This window comes from Carassius auratus, unplaced genomic scaffold (genome assembly GCF_003368295.1).
Source record: "Carassius auratus strain Wakin unplaced genomic scaffold, ASM336829v1 scaf_tig00216880, whole genome shotgun sequence".
Classification (NCBI taxonomy): Eukaryota; Metazoa; Chordata; class Actinopteri; order Cypriniformes; family Cyprinidae; genus Carassius; species Carassius auratus.
Window position 1 is genome coordinate 345,743 of NW_020528783.1, and position 17,137 is coordinate 362,879.

General features: G+C 36.6%; 1 protein-coding gene across 2 annotated transcripts in view; it reads left to right on the forward strand.

The window, feature by feature from the left end:
• The window catches only part of LOC113099206 (nephrin-like), a 66,046-nt gene that overhangs the window by 27,042 nt on the left and 21,867 nt on the right, over nt 1-17,137 (forward strand). For both annotated transcript variants that reach the window (XM_026264305.1, XM_026264307.1), the window contains 11 exons: nt 3,139-3,261; nt 3,544-3,625; nt 4,111-4,214; nt 6,753-6,874; nt 8,628-8,799; nt 9,394-9,551; nt 11,693-11,834; nt 12,399-12,523; nt 12,628-12,796; nt 13,798-13,927; nt 14,777-14,949. In XM_026264305.1, the coding sequence (XP_026120090.1) occupies nt 3,139-3,261; nt 3,544-3,625; nt 4,111-4,214; nt 6,753-6,874; nt 8,628-8,799; nt 9,394-9,551; nt 11,693-11,834; nt 12,399-12,523; nt 12,628-12,796; nt 13,798-13,927; nt 14,777-14,949 (1,500 nt within the window). The remainder of the gene's footprint in view (nt 1-3,138; nt 3,262-3,543; nt 3,626-4,110; nt 4,215-6,752; nt 6,875-8,627; nt 8,800-9,393; nt 9,552-11,692; nt 11,835-12,398; nt 12,524-12,627; nt 12,797-13,797; nt 13,928-14,776; nt 14,950-17,137) is intronic.

Genomic DNA, 17,137 nt, shown 5'->3' on the forward strand with positions numbered 1-17,137 from the left:
GTCAAAAGTGCCGAGAAGAGCTCTGTAGCCCCGAGCGATGCAGGGGAAAGTTGTGCAGCGGAGAGTTGAGAGGGAGCGTTTTGATCGGCGGCGTGCACGTCTCTTCTGCTGGAGGTGATTTGCAGCACTGTTACTGCTGCACTGTTCTTTTTTTTTTTTTCTATCCCTATAAACAGAGCGCTATGCTAGATTAGCATTTAGTGCATTTCCACAGGCGTGTCGACAGCACAGGGGCCGTGCTTCATCATCCGTCGGTGATTCACACAGGCGTTTCAATTGATAATGAGAGGGTGCGAGGCAGGGGGAAAGCAAAAGTGCTCTGATAGAAAACAACCAAGAAACACTGTGAGGCTCTTTGTGAAGATCAGTGTGTAGAGGTTTGTGAGGCTCTAAGTAAGATCTTATTGGAAAATTGTCCCACTTAAGTAAAAGTTGTCATATAGCATTTAAAGAGCCACAGAACCACTGCAGACAATACACTGCATGACCATCTCAGTCAACCAAAACATATTGTTTAATATTTGTTCCAAAGCATTAAACAATTAGGATAAAGTGCATCCATTTGCTAAGTAATGTTTGTTTTTGTCTTTTTTTAAGCGCGCATGGGAACCATACAGATCTGACTGCAGTTATGAAGTAGTAATGTGAGTTTTAGATAAAATAGATAGCTAAAACAAAGCAAAATTAACCATGTAAGATACAAAAGGCTTTTTTTTAAAGTTGCACCAGTGGATGAACATAGTGAATACATATTTTACATAACCTGTGTAATTTATTAATGTATGAATTGTATTCAATGAATAATTGATAGATCAAGCCACAAAATTGGAGTTATTTGCTTTATTGGTTTATTTTTTATTAAGCGATTTCTCATGCTCACCAGGGCTGCATTTATTTTGTAAAATACACAGCAAAGGCTGTATTATTGTTAAATATTGCACTTTAAAATTACTGTTTTCTTTTTAAATATATTTTAAAATGTAATTTATTCCTGTGATGTAAAGCTGAATTTTCAACACAATTATTCCAGTCTTCAGTGTCACATGATCCTTCAGAAATAATTTTAATATGCTGATTTGCTGCTTTGCACTGCTTAATATTTTGTTAATGAAAATCTACATACACAGACAGGTGTGTGTATATATATATATATATATATATATATATATATATATATATATATATATATATATATATATATATATATGTATATACAGTGTTGTGCCTGAATGCGTTCATTGAACGATATATATCGTTATTTATATATCATATTTTGGGCGAACGTGAACTGAACGTGGTGTATTAATGCCTGATGAACGTTACTGTCAACTCGTTCATTCTGGTGTCTGTGAACGGCACGCTCTCTCATGTTAACTTCGTTCAATAGGGTGCCAGATTTCTATAGAGCCTTCCAGGCGAAAACCCGGCTAAAACACACCGTAAACGGGTCTTAATATGTAGCGGAAAAACACCCAATCTGGCAACACCAGCCACCAGTGTCACACCGCCGTCCGCCGCATGCGTGACGCGTCATCAAAAAAAACAACAAAAAAAAAAAAACAAAGCATGCAGGCGACAGCAGCATGTAGCAAGAAGGCGTATCATCATTTAAAATAATTTTATGATGTTTATGACAATATCGGTGAGAATGGGAGACAAAGCATTATAGCAACAATGGGGAAATGCTGTCCCCTCAATGCTAATGTAAACCCTGGTTGGATAAGGATTCAAAATTGGATATGAAGATTAAATCTGACGCATAGCTTCATTGTTAAATTTGATAAAATAATTGCTGTCTGTGATTCTATATGGGCTGTGGCAATAATTTTGAAAAATAATAGCTCGCAGCAACATATGGAAAAAAAAGAACTATGAACTAGTTCATTTTTGGAACTTAGTGAACTTAGTTCAAAATTTTGTAGTTTGAACTATGAACTGAACTAGTTCATTTTAAAATTTGTGAATTGAACTTTGAACTAGTTCATGTAGAAAGTGAACTTTCCCAACACTGTATATATATATATATATATATATATATATAGAGAGAGAGAGAGAGAGAGAGAGAGAGAGAGAGAGAGAGAGAGAGAGAGAGAGAGAGAGAGAGAGAGAGAGTTGACTATAAGCTGGACACACTAATATGAATGATAACTCAAAAAATTGAACACTGAAAAGTGGGAAGCTATTACTTTTTGAAGACTTCGAAGACTTACATCTTTTCTTCCCTGTAGATGATAAAACCGGTCTAAATCTGTTAGATTTACACTGAAGGATGGAGCAGAGCCATTTCTAGAGAGCATCAGAGAATAAAGACTTGAAAGTGGAGTCTTGACTTGGCCAAAATGCCTTCGCAGCCACATAGCAACATGCTAAAAACCTCTCAGAACGTATCTGTGCTCCCATTGGCTTGGGTTGTGTCATTGTGCATTTTCATTATGTTCAACTTTGCTTAACTTCATCTCCCTCTCTAATGCTGCCTCAGATCGCCAGCCCTCATGGAAAATGAATGACTTCTGGTGGCTTTGTTGCTGCAGAGCGCTGTCAGTGTGAATGCGTTTAACATTAATGAAATAGCATTTATTGCTTTAGTCAGGACACTGTGTAAACCAAATGCTGACTCTACCCTTACAGATGAAATATGTAATGTTTTCACTGATTAAATTTCTCCTATCCCGGTTTAATGTGCAGAGTCAACTTTACTGAGCCTCTAGTTCTATTTTCCCCTAAAGGGAATTTGAGTGTAATTTGTTTTGCAGTATTTGGAAATTTGGCAGTGCGTTTACCATATTTTTTTATTTTTTTTAAATAAAAAATACAGTGACATTGTGAAATATTACAATTGAAAATAGTTTCCTTTTTAATATATTTTAAAATGTAAATTATTCATTGATCTTCAGAAATCTTTCAAATATGCAGATGTTGTGCTGAAAAAGCAGAAAGAAAACATTTTCTCAGGATTCTGGTCCGAAGCTCAGTAACACAAGTGTATGTGTGTGCTCGTGTCTGCTCATGTGTGTGTGTTAAAGCTCTGAAATATCTCTTCAACCAGACACCAAATGAGTTCACAGCTTGCAATAAAATAATATATTGTGACAATCCCCTGGCGGTTAATCTCTCCTCACCTTCTCTCTCTTGTCTAAGTCCCGCCCTCACAGCCGTACATCCAGCTGGAGTCTGATGAGCCGTGGGTGGAGGGAGATGAATACACGGTGACCTGCATCACTCCTGATGCAAAGCCTCCTGCAGAAATCACCATGTTCAGAGGTACGCTGTCGCTTAAGAGCCCGACTCTTTATTACATCCATTAAGTGGGGCTCTTATGAGAGAACTACACTGTAGATACACAACACCAATAAAAGATGAAAACTCTCGCTGGGAGCTTTCAAAGCAGTGGCTGTAAACTCAAACCAAAAGACTTCATGATTCATTTACTAAGTTTGTGTCACGCCATCCCATGGCAAGAAGTACCCCGAGGCAGCCTTTTGACTCTATAACTTCTGTTTTGTGTGTGTGTGTGTGTGTGTCTTCTTTTTGCTTTTTTCTCAGATGGAGAGGAGCTGACGGAAACCGATTCTTTCACAATGTCAGGCTCACAGGATAAACTTCTGAACACTCATGCTGAAGTCGTGTAAGTCTGTGTGCGAACAGTGAATTTGTAGAAGGCTCTTTGCAGTTGAATTCTTGTCACCACTTTGCCTTTTATTGTATGTCCTTCACGGTTTGTCATTTTAAAATTATAAATTAACTAAGGTCATGTTTTATATACTGTATATAAAGGCAAATATGCAAAGGTTGGAAGAGATTGACCTCTTGAGAAACGTCCAGTGTTACACTGTAAACCTACATGTTTCCGTTATTAAAAGCTTTTTACATGCAACATAATTACAATCTTCTGCATTCTAATTTTCCTGCACTTTTGAATAAGGTATTGCTGACAAGACAAATCTTGAAGGCCAGGTACAGTTAAGTGAACGCTGGCAACGCTCTAGGCTGGCAAATGGAGTCAAGTTTTGAGCTCAGTGGGATTGTGGATAATTGTGGCAATATTGGGGATGAGAGAGTTCCACAGTGTGAAACGCATTAACGCCATTCAACCCCGCTTTCTCTTTACAGCATCAGGGCACGAAGTTCAGACAATACACGGCAGCTGACATGTCGAGCGAAGAATCCAGCTGCTCCTCGAGTTCTTGAGACAAGCATCACCATGAGGGTATACTGTAAGAACCCTGCCATTGTGTAAATTCACACTGAATGTGTTTACGACTAATCACTCCTAATATTGAATCATTAATGGTTTTATATATATTTATTTGTTTTTATGCGTGCTATGAAGAGCCAGTGGATTTGGTATTTGAAATCTCAGGTCAAGCAGAGTTTAATTAAATGGAGCACACACTGTAAATAATGAAAATCACTATGAGTTTGAATTCATAGATTTTCTCGTGCAGTTCTGAGTTCATGGCCACAGCTGTGTGACTCATAGTCAGTTGGTCCTTTTTCCTGTCAAGTAATACTCATGGTCTTTTCACTATGAAAATATGCATTTGCCTTTCACTCTGAGATGATAACACAAGTACCAAGAGTACAGCCTGAACCAAAGTCAACATGAAGCACTGTCTACCATTTCGCGTCCACAATGTAACTTATTTTCATGAGAAACAGGCTATTCGATGAGAATTATTTGTTTTTTATTAATTGGCTATTGTAAAATGTGTTTTTTAAGTAACTTATTCAATTCAAAATGTTATTAAAAATCTAAATGCTATTAAAATGTTATTCTAACAACAAAATTGTTTAAGAGTTAAGAGTTAATCGGTGTAGATGGAAATAACTCCTTAAAATCACAATTCATCACAATTTTAAGGCCAGGTGCACTCGCGCCATGGAGTATTGACTATTTACATGGCGGAATTTGCAACAGCAAAGAGAGGATACGGATCTGCTCGTGCACTAAATTTATAACATCTATGGGGCACAATAATAATCTTTTACATTGTAATTTAATAATTGCCATGTTTGTGCGCTGCTACGTGTCACTAATGCGCTATTTGTATCCCCATGGGCATACAAACGGGCACAAACGTATTTGCTATTTAAACAACATGGCGCAGGACATGAAAATTATTACTGCCACATTGCGCCAGGGGTATGATAGTGCCCAAGTTTCTAGGTCAGATTCAATATTTTTGAGAGTGAACACTAAGAAAATGCTAAGTTTGTCAGGGAAACGTTAAATTTTTGCAAGAGAACGCAAATGTTTTGCGAGCCAACCCAACACTTCACTTCTTTTCTCAAAAATCTGTTTTGTTAGAGAAGGCAAACTTTCTTGGAAGAACTTAAATACTTTTGCGAGAGACCATAAATGGTTTATGAGTCAACACAAAGATTCTCAGCAAAACGCAATACTTTTGCGAGAAAATGTGAAAGTGTTTCGAGCGAATACAAAAGCTTTAAAATAGTCAGCTCATGTTTTTTTTCCATCACTTTGTCACACTAGGGGCCCTGTATCATTTCAAACCTTGCTTTCTTCTGCAAAACATAAAAGATACTGTTTAAAAAATATATATTTTGTCCATACAATTAACAGGACTGTAAAGGGGATTTAAAACTACATTGAACCCCATTGACTTTTATGTCATCGACAATAAACAAAGAAACATTTTACACAATATCTTTTGTGCTAATTTTTTGTGTGCAAACTATCCCTTTGAGGTATCTGTCGCAGGTTGGTGTGAAGTAAAGTTGATATTTTTTTCATGTTGACTTCAAAAAGAAACACTTTTCAAATCAGTTTAGTGCAACATATTTCATCACATAATTTTTTTCAATTTTAAGTCTTTTGTAAGTGTATCTGTTATGTTATTAGGTGCAACCTAATGCAAATTTTAAATTCCATGTGATATGATGCATTTCACAGGCATAAGCTTCTACCGAAACGCCAATCACATTTTTTCTGCTCACTAAATTTATGCTTTAAAACACCCTCTGCCCCCATCCCACTCCAGCTCATGGTTCCATTACTGCCCAGCCAGTGCAATAAGTGCTAATGTAGCAGAACCGATGGCCAGCAACGCTGTCTTACTCAGCACGCCTGGCCCATCAAATCCAACTTTCCACTGTCCATTTTCATCTGCAGCAGATTGTGAGCAAGACGGCACTTTTTCATGGCAGACTCTCATTCGTCCATCACGCCGCTTGATTGGGGCAATAACAAAGAGACCCAACCACATCATTTATTTTATGGCAAATGCATTATTCAGGAGCCCCACAGTAATTTATTCATGTTCCACATTGCCTTATTACAGTTTAAACATCTGTTATTTTGGTTTATGGACTGGCGCCAGTGTGTGGGTCGCTCTTTATACTTAATGGTTTCATCAAAGGGACAAGCGATGTCTTCACGCTGCACTGGCATTAAATATCCTCGATTAAACAATGTTGTATTTGACTAAAATAGAGTCATGCGCTTCCTGAAACTTGTGGTCGTTTTTCTACCTTTCTCTTTCTTCTTCTTCCTCCATTTCATATCTCTTAACTGGCACTAACATGAAAAGAAGCCTGTCTTCACAGAACAAAGGGTTAGTGAGTGAGGGTGATCTTCTGTTTTAATATTTTCCCTCCTTCTCGCTCACAAACAATTCCTCTTTTAATTTCTTCTTGAGATTCTTGTGAGCCATGATGCGATGCATGTGAATACATATGAATGATTGAAATTCTGTCTATTGATGTCATAACCCTTCATTCACTTCCTTCAGTTCCCCCGCAGGCTCCGGTCATCATGGGATTGGAAAATGAAGAAGTCAAAGCAGGATCCTTTCTCAGGGTGGTGTGCATGTCATACGGGGGCAACCCACTGGCCACTCTGCATTGGATTAAGGTGAGATAAATATAAGAAAATCATCCTTGGTTGCCCCTTTTCTTTTTCCGGAATAATTACTTGGCCTTTCCTTTGCTTGAACAGGATACGAAAGAAGACCTTGAGTTTGTTTTATAGTTATCAATTGAAATTTTATTTCCCACAAATTAAAGAAAGATATTAGTTACACTTTACAAAAAAGTGATCCCATTACTTAATGCAATAACTAGCATTAACAATTAGCAATACAAGGTTTTTTTTTTTTTGTAATGTAAAAGTTTTTTTTTTTATGATACACTGAAAATTAAACAGATTATGTCATTTAATTATTATTTATTATTTTATGTTGCTGTAATTGTTATGATATGGTACAATTGTGAAGGTCAAGACCTCTGAGGTGGGAGAAGCCAAAATCCTTACTTTTTGGGTGGAGGATATTAGGTTAATTTTATTATGGGATGGTTTACAAACCAAAGTACATGGGATTTGTGCTTCTAAAAAGTCACGAGACATCAAAGTGTACTGCATTCATGAAAAGGGCCAAATATATAAATTGCTCCAAATATGACATTAAGCAAGTAGCCGTTAGATGAAAAATTATGGGATGCTTCATTCAACCATGCTATAGCTGTTTACCAAAATGCTTTGCCGGCCAATTGTCATGAATGTAATGCCAAAGTAAGTCACAGTGGAACATAGATTGCTAAAGTAATTTGAAGCTAGGTAGAATCTGGCATGTGCACCAGTTGTCATATTCTCAAAATGTTCTCATCCTCAGGAATCATGAAGCATTGGCTTCTCAAACAGCTTAATAAATGTGATGCAAAGCTTCAGTGCCACTGAAAATTTTGCTGAGACTGTGTTGGAGGACTAACTCAAGATAACAGCATGCATATGTTCACAAAGAGAATATGCTGAGATTGAACACAAGCAGAGTTTTTATAAAGGCCATTCAACATTCCTTAAAGACATTTTGAGAGTGGCTCTCGGGTACGGGTTAAGTGGACTGCCCTTGTGTAAAATTTTCTCTTTAATAGGACATTAAGAAACTATGATAAATGTTTTTTGTTTTTTTTTTCATTCACCCATTTATTTAGTAGTTTGTGTGTGTGCGCGAGATTTTGTGCGTGAGTGAATGACTAAACTCAGCAAGCCTAGGGGACAGCTGAGAGCTGCAACCAGAAACCTTTTTAAACTTCTGTGTTTAGAGACAGAGAGAAGATTTCAAGCTTTAAATCATATGCAACGGAAGTCTAGGTCGCCAAATCTACTTTTCAATTCACGTAGTGTCCCACAGACCGACTCACAGTGGAGACGCTGAGTATACTTTGATAAAATGTGTCAGTCCTGATATTTCTAATAATTTTCAGCTAATGCAAATGTTAGCATCTGCAACACTGTTGGCTGGATGTCTGATCTCATACACAGATGTCTTTTTCTAGAAGTAAAGTTTCTAGAAGTTCTGTCTGTTAGTCTGTCTATCTATCTATCTATCTATCTATCTATCTATCTATCTATCTATCTATCTATCTATCTATCTATCTATCTATCTATCTATCTATCTATCTATCTATCTATCTATCTATCTATCTATCTATCTATCTATCTATCTATCTATCCCGCCAGCCCGCCCGCCCATCCTTCTGTCCATATCTGTTCATCTGTCTGATCTGTCTGTCTGTGTCTATCTATATGTTTATCTGTCTGTCTATCCATCCATTCATTCACCTATCCATCTATCTATCTATCTGTGTCATCACTTTCTCTATTTCAGAACGGAGAAGTCCTGTCCACTAGCTGGGAGGTGGACATTGTGTCACGTCGGTCCAGTAGTGTGTTGAAAATGGAGGTGAAGCCAGAAGACAATCATGCTGTGCTGCGGTGCGAGAGCACCAACCAAGTGTCTCATTCACCAATGTCCATCACTCGCACTCTGACCGTCCTTTGTGAGTACTCCAGAACACATTATAACTCTTAATCTTGAAAAAGTTCTCCTCAAAATCCCATCAAACGTCTAAAGGCCACAAGCCTCTTGTTGCTAGTAGTTTAAAAAAAAAAAGCCTTAAAATAAAAGCTTGATCTTTCATGACATGCTGTCACTTACCATAAGCCAGTTACACATAGCTGAATCATGGCTGACAAGTAAATCAGGTCAATACTTGCTGCTACTTCCAGTTTCTGTATTCTTTCATTAACAGAAGATCATTCGTGATGGTCTTGTTACAATGTCAAACAACCCTTTCTTATCTCAAATCTACTTTCATTGTCACATACCTCTTATTGAGAATATTCCTTAGTGAACACATATACTGATGTCAGTTGGGTGTTATTAGAAGATCACTCTAGACATTTCACACGCCATTTCATTGGTCAGCTAGATCATTATTTCTAGATTGTAAGAGGATCATGAGAACATATCTTTATTGGCCTTAAATCCTTTGTGGCACGACTAGCTTTTTAAAACAATTTGCTGGAAAGATCTGCTGATTGTCCATTTATCTTGCTTCTTTTTCTGTTGTGGTGTTCTCTTTTCCTCACAGTTGAGCCAACCGAGGTAACGTTACTGGGCACCTTTGAAGCCATAGAGGGAGAGGAGATCAATCTGCTCTGTCACACTTCCTCTAGTAATCCTCCGGTCAACATCCGCTGGTGGCTCGGGTTCAGGGAGCTCAACAGTACAGCTGTTACCATCTCTGAGGTATTTAACCTATCAGTCAAAATCCAGGATGTGAAACTCTTATCTTACAGAAATTGCCATAGTTTTTGACCATTATTTTGTACATTATTGACATAGACCTTACATTTTCTGACCCACTTCAGCTCTTAAAGTCTTTGCTAATGAGATGACTAGTTGAATGCACAATTTTAACTTCCATGACATAACTGATTATGACGCTGCATGCTTTTCATTTATTTTGCACTTTATTCTGAATTGATACAGCATGCGCTGACACATTTGTGCATGCAATTGTAGAGCGTGTGCTGAGAGCACAGTATAACAGCTGAAAGGATAAGATTTTACATTTTTTATTGACTTACGGCCTGACAACATCTCATCTGACCACAGTTCACTGTTGTTCTGATGTTTTCTGGGCTCATTTGACTAGTGCCTGGAGCAAGTCTCCCATTTAAATAATAATAAGAAATGTTTCTTGAGCAGCAAATCAGCATATTAGAATGATTTCTGACGGATCATGTGACACTGAAGACTGGAGTAATGATGCTGAAAAATTAGCTCTTACGTCACAGGAAGAAATTACTTTTCAAAGTATATTAAAATTGAAAACAGTAATTGTAATAATATTTCACAAAATGTAAGTTTTTTTGTATTTTTAATCAAATAAATGCAGCCTTGGTGAGCATAATATGCTTTATTCAAAAACATCTATAAAAAGCATAGTATATATTTTTTTTATATAAATAATAAAAAATAAATATTAAATAAATGTTAAAATATTTTATATGATTGATGAACTTTTTAAAATATACATTTTTTTGTGTGAAGTGCCTTAATGGAAGTGGCTTTCATTATTTGTTTGTACAGTTTAGGTTCATTCTGAATTGTTTGCTGGACGACAGAAGATCTTTACTGTCTCTTACTATTACTACAAAATCCAACTACATATTTGTAGATGCCAGTGTACAATGATGATAAGAAACGTTGCCCATCATACTTGTTCATCCCTTTTTTTGGACACTGTTTCTTTGTCTTCCTTTCGATAGGTCCGTCTAAACACTTTCACAAGCCATTCTGCCGACAACGAAAAGCTTCGTGTAGACTAGCCCCTGATTAAAGGAATAATTCTCAATTATTGTGTGAAATAAAGCCAGCCAGCCTTGACCTGAGAGCGATTCAAAGTCTCCATCAAGACTCTGCTTTTACTTTAGATTCTATTAGTTACTACATAATATTCTGTGAGATCAGGGGCTTTTAGAGTCTCTCTCTTTTTTAATCTCCTGCTCTTCCTCTCCAGAGGTTGATTTGAATGAAACATAAGTGAATAAAAGCCAACCCGAGGCTGCTCGGTGCATCACAGGACCATCCTTGTTCATTTGGAGGTGTTTTACATCTGATCTTTCATTTAGATGTTGGTGTTAATTTATAATTTTTTTTTTTTTTTTTTTAGTTATCAGATCTACTTTTTATTATATATATATATATATATATATATATATATATATATATATATATATATATATATATATATATATATATATATATATATATATATATATATATATATATATATATATATATATATATATATATATATATGAGGATTAAATGCAAAGAAAACCAGGGTCATGAAGTCAGGGTCAACCCTCTAAGCAGGTGTCAATCAGAGCTTAGCAAATGAGCAGAATTAAAAACCTTGCCAATTAAATTAATGAATATTATCAAGGCTCCTTTTTAACACTCTCCCCAGAAGGACATGTAGACATAACGTTTTATAGTCAGTTTGTGTCACTAATGTCCAATCTACTTATTCAACTCTTAAACACATTTCAAAACCGTGGCTTTGCTAAGTTTGCCACACTTAAAAAAGTTAATGTTTTAGTGAGATTATAAAAGCCACAATGGACGCCAACACTTTTGTCAAAATGGTTTTCTTTGCATTTAATCCTCAAATCACATGAACTACAGTATCTCTGATTAAACAATTGATGCACAAGGCCAGTTTCAAGAATGTCTACCATTAAAGAGACAATAAATCATGGTAGCATGATTTAATGTTTCCACTCTTGTGTGCAAACACTTTTCCTTATAATAGCCCTTTACACAGACCATATAATATGCTCAATAAAAATGAAAGGTCTCCTGAAATATTTGTGTCGCAGGGGGATAATGGTGGGATGATGACGATGTCTAACCTGACGCATAAAGTGTCACGTGAGGACAACGGTCTTTCTCTGACTTGTGAGGCGTTTAACAAAGGCACCCGTTTCTCTAGCGTTCGGTCTGGAGAGCTCATCGTTTACTGTGAGTGAATGCCAACATTTTATCTAACATTTAGTTTTGATAGAATATTGATAATACCTGAAAATTAAATTTCAAATAAATTCTGTCATTTTGAACTTTCTAATCATCATAGAATCCTGAAAAAAAAATACATAGCAGTTTCCAGTTTTCAGCATTGATATGTTTCTTGAGCAGCAAATCAGCATATTATATTTTCTGAAGGAACATGTGAAACTGAAGACTGGAGTAATGATGGCGAAAATTCTGCTTTTTTCACAGGAGTACATCATTTCATTTTGTAATACATTTTTAATAAGTTATTTTACATTGAATTAATATTTCACAGTATTACTTTTTTTTACTGTATTTTATTTAAAAAAATTCGGCCTTGGTGAGTGTAAGAGACTTCTTTAAAAAAAATATATTTAAAAAGCATAATAGATCCCAAACCTTTGAACAGAAGTGTATTTATAACTATATCTAAAATAAATGTACAATTTTATAATGTGCTTTTTTTTGCCAATATCTCAGCAATGTGCATATTGGAATATTAGTTCAGTTGATGTCTGTTCCTCTTTTTCTCAGATCCTCCTCAGAAGGTGTGGTTAGATGCACCTCCACCGAACGTCTTCTTACACTCTGGGACAGCTCTTCGTTTGGTCTGCTTCTCCAGTGGTGGCAATCCCACCGGTCAGCTGGTCTGGTTGAAGGTGTGTAGTGGTATGAACAGTTTTCATGACAGTTACAGATGATTTGTTTTTTTTTTAGGTCTGCCGTTAAAACAATCCTCCATGTCTGTGTGTGTGAACTACAGAACAATAAAGTGATTCAGACCGCATCGAGGCAGGTGTCCTCAGAGCGTGGTGTGTCACGAGAGCTGCTTCTCACCCTCCAGCCCAGTGACAATCTGGCCACCTACCGCTGCGACTCCTCCAACAAAGCCAAGAAAGTTCTGTCCGCCCAGACCAAACTCAGAGTTCTGTGTATGTTTCGAAAAAAAACACACATACAGTGATGCTAATCTACTTTTTTTTTTTTTTTTTGGTCTATTTAACTGGCTAGTAGTCAGTTACTTATTATAGACATCATTCAACAAATTATTACTGTTTTTTTTTTGTACAATTCATACTTTCTGTATTTCAATTTTTTTTTCTGCCTGTCAAACATGATAATAGCATAATAAAACTTCTCAATAAATAAACTGAGCATATTTTTGTTCATTTGAATTTTAAATTGAACAACAAATACAACTTTAAAATTGCCAACCAGACGTTTTAGTTATTATTAAAATTAAAAAATAATCAAATTAATGCATTTATTAGGATGTATTTAATTCATCAAGCAGTAAAGACATTTATAATTTACAAAATATTTCTATTATATTTTATTAAGTGTCCAAAATTCTTTTGAATCCTGAAAAATCATGTTTTTTTACAAAAATATTAAGCAGCTCAACCATTTTTAACTTTGATAATTAGAAATGTTTCTTGAGCAGTAAATCAGCATATTAGAATGATTTCTGATGGGCCATGTAACACTGAAGAATGGAGAAATGGCTCCTGGAATTAAAGTACTTTTTAAATATATTAAAATAGAAAAAAAAAAGCTATTTTAAATTGTAATAATATTTCAGATATTACTGTTTTTGAAGGAGTTTTGATCAAAAAAACAAAACAAAATGCAGCATTGGTGAATTACCAAGGCCCCTTACTGGCCCCAAACATTTGAATGCTACTTTAAATGGACCTCTCTCTCTTTTTTTTTTTTTTTCCATATTTAAATTGAACAAATAAATAAGTATGTAAATATTCTCCTAAATCATGTATGGGTTGTTAATAGATAGGGTTAGAACTGTTTAGTTTGGGAGTTTGGATCAAAATAAACTATTTGATAAATTACTATTTTCCCTTTTTTTATATATATATATATGCCTTAAAATCAGATTCTTTCTAATGAGTTGCTCTTGGTATTGTCTCTCGCTCAGTTCCGGCAGTGAGCGTGAAGGTCGTGGCCAAGCAGCAGGAGCTGCGCAGGGGTCAGACGCTGGACCTGGACTGCCTGGCCGGAAGCAGCAATCCCACTGCAAATATCAGCTGGAGTTTGGGCCCCGTCATGTACTGAAACACTCACTCACACACATCATCCCACACACGCACAAATACACCCACACCCACAGCTAAACACACTTTTACTTAGTCCAAAACTCCTAAGGGGATTTTGATGTCCATCTGATTTATTCACATCAATAGACTGCAGAGTATTGTACCTTGGAAATGCATGTATATTTTGTGAATTTTACTCCAGAATTGAGAAGTGTGCAATAACTGATGTCTTCTGATGTGGATCTGTACAAAAAGAGCAGAAGTTGTGCAGGAGGACTCAATAAAAGCTCTTTGTAGAAGCAGGAAAGTGTCAAAAGTTTGCATAGGCTGATGGGCAGTTTGGCAATCCACCCGAGACCTTTTTTAATGTCTGTATTAGGTTTCGACTGGCGTCTGGTGATCACTAAGTCATTGCCTTGTTAGAGTCAGTCTCTGGTGCTGTCAGTATGTGGCTAGTTGAAAGAAAAAGACTTTTACTGCGATTGTGAGCAGATCAGTTGTAGTTTTTTTTAACTAGCTAAGCCAAATGATGTGGCTCAGCTTTTATTTCGAAAGAAATTCAGCTATAAATCTGAAGTGTTTGTGAGTGGAGGACTGGTCTGTTTCGGGTTTTATAGGTTTTCAGTTTTGTCGGAAGGTCCCTGTGGGGCCCTAACGCATGTCGGGCAAACAAAAAGATTTCACAGCAGGTGAACGCTGTTACTGTTACTGTGAAGTTTTAAAAATTCTTCCACTTTATATAAAATGTCTGTGTGAAATAACAATGTACATTGTCATGTCTTTTATGATGCTTGATTTCTCTCTCTCTCTGTCTCTCTCTCTCTCTGTCTCTCTCTCTCTCTCTCTCTCTCTCTCTCTCAGGCTGAAGGGAGTTGACCAGGCTCCTAAAAAGGCTGAATTTGGTGGAATGTCCCGAACTAGTAAGCTGTCCCTCACTCTTGAGTCCCATCACTGGAAGAAAAGGATCACCTGTCAGGCCTTCAGTAATGTGCTGTCCGAGGGTGTCAACAACTTCTACACTCTGAATGTGCTCTGTGAGTTTTCTGAACACGTTTGAATGTGATTCATGTGATGAATGATGACTGTAGTCAGCTGACAGTCCTGTTAAAACACAATGTCATAATATAGTCTACAAAAAATACTACTAAAATGCATTTGTCATTTTACAAATGGTTTTGTCACCCTCTACACAATAAATAAATACATTTATTTTTTTGTTTATTTATAAACTATGGGATTATTCATCTATTTATTTAGTCATTATAATCCTGTATAATCCTGTTTAATAAACTGTATTTATTCAATCAATCAATCAATAATTTATTTATTTAATTGCCAAATAAATAAATAAATAAATAAATAATTAGTTTATTTATTTATTAATAATGGGATGATTAATTAAATCATTTCTTTATTGATGAATATAATAAAATAAAATAAAATACAAATTATGGGATAAATTGTAATTGATAGCCTTAGTTTTAACATGGGTTTGGTTTGTATAGCTTTCTGTTATTTTGCTCTGCTAAGCATTCTGATCTATGTTTGAATGTATGGAGCCAGAAGAGTCTCAATAAAGATAAATGCACACACTACAGTCACATATGCACACACAGGATTCATAGATGCACACACATGATTCATAAATACACACACAGGATACACAAATGCACACAAAATTCACAGATGCACACAAAAATTTAAAAAGCACAGAAGATTCACAAATGCATACAAAATTCAGAAATGCACACAAAAATCAGAAATACACACACAATTCAGAAATGCAAACAACCTTTACAAATGCACTCAAGATTCACAAATGCACAGAACAAGATTCACAAATGCACAGGACAAGATTCAGAAATGTATTTCTGATGCACACACACATATATCTTGATTTACAAACTGCTTGCGGTCTGTGAACTTCACTGCATTTGTGTGTGAATTTTGAGACTCCCTGACTTGGCTCGACACACAAATGCTTTTTTTTTTAAACAGGGAATGATCAGCAACCAATCAGATATCTGCCTTCTTTTAGCCAATCACAAGAATGCACCCCATGTGGGGGGATTGTTTACTTATAAGCCAATCACATGAACGTGTTCACACAGCAATTGTATTAAATTGTATGAAAATACAGATGTTTAGATTACAATTCAGGTTTATTTTTTATTATTTTTTACAAAATATAAATTAAAAAATGTCTCAATACACATAGCCCAGTGACTGCAGAAAAAAAAGTTAACCATGGATTCATAAATTTGCAATAGGCAATTATTTCATTTTATTGAAATATTTTAATGAAAGTAAAAAAAAAAAAAAATGTTTAAACCTTTTTGAATATTTAAATATATCTAAATATTCTTTTGGATGCAATATAGAAGTCACTTTAATTATAATATTCAGTCCCTACATGAAGAGAGAGTCAGTGGTCCGCTGCGAGAGGAAAGTGGCTCTCTGGCTGCGAAAAGTGGGTCTGCGGCTGTCGTTCGCTTAGGAAAGTGAGTTGATCGCTGCGTGAGGAAAGTGAATCGTTCGCTCAACTTCGTTGCTTGAGGAATCATTCGCTGAGGAAAGTGAGTCGCTCGCTGGGTGAGGAAAGTGAGTCGTTCGCTGCGTGACTCCTGAGGAAAGTGAATCGTTCGCTGAGGAAAGTGAGTCGCTCGCTGGGTGAGGAAAGTGAGTCGTTCGCTGCATGACTCGTGAGGAAAGTGAGTCGCTCGCTGGGTGAGGAAAGTGAGTCGTTCGCTGCGTGACTCGTGAGGAAAGTGAGTCGCTCGCTGGGTGAGGAAAGTGAGTCGTTCGCTGCATGACTCGTGAGGAAAGTGAGTCGCTCGCTGGGTGAGGAAAGTGAGTCGTTCGCTGCGTGACTCGTGAGGAAAGTGAGTCGTTCGCTGCGCAAAGTGGGTCGCTGGCTGCGCAAAGTGAGTCGCCGGCTGTGTGAGGTAACGTAAGTGAGTCGTTCGCTGAGGAAAGTGAGTCGTTCGCTGCGTGAGGAAAGTGAGTTGTTCGCTGATTGGCTTATAAGTAAACAATTCCCCACGTGGGGTGCATTCTTGTGATTGGCTAAACAAGGGGATATCTGATTGGTTGCAGATCATTCCCTGTTTAAAAAAAGGCATTTGTGTGTCGAGCCAAGTCAAGGGAGTCTCAAAATTCACACACAAATGCAGTGAAGTTCACAGACCGCAAGCAGTTTGTAAATCAAGATATATGTGTGTG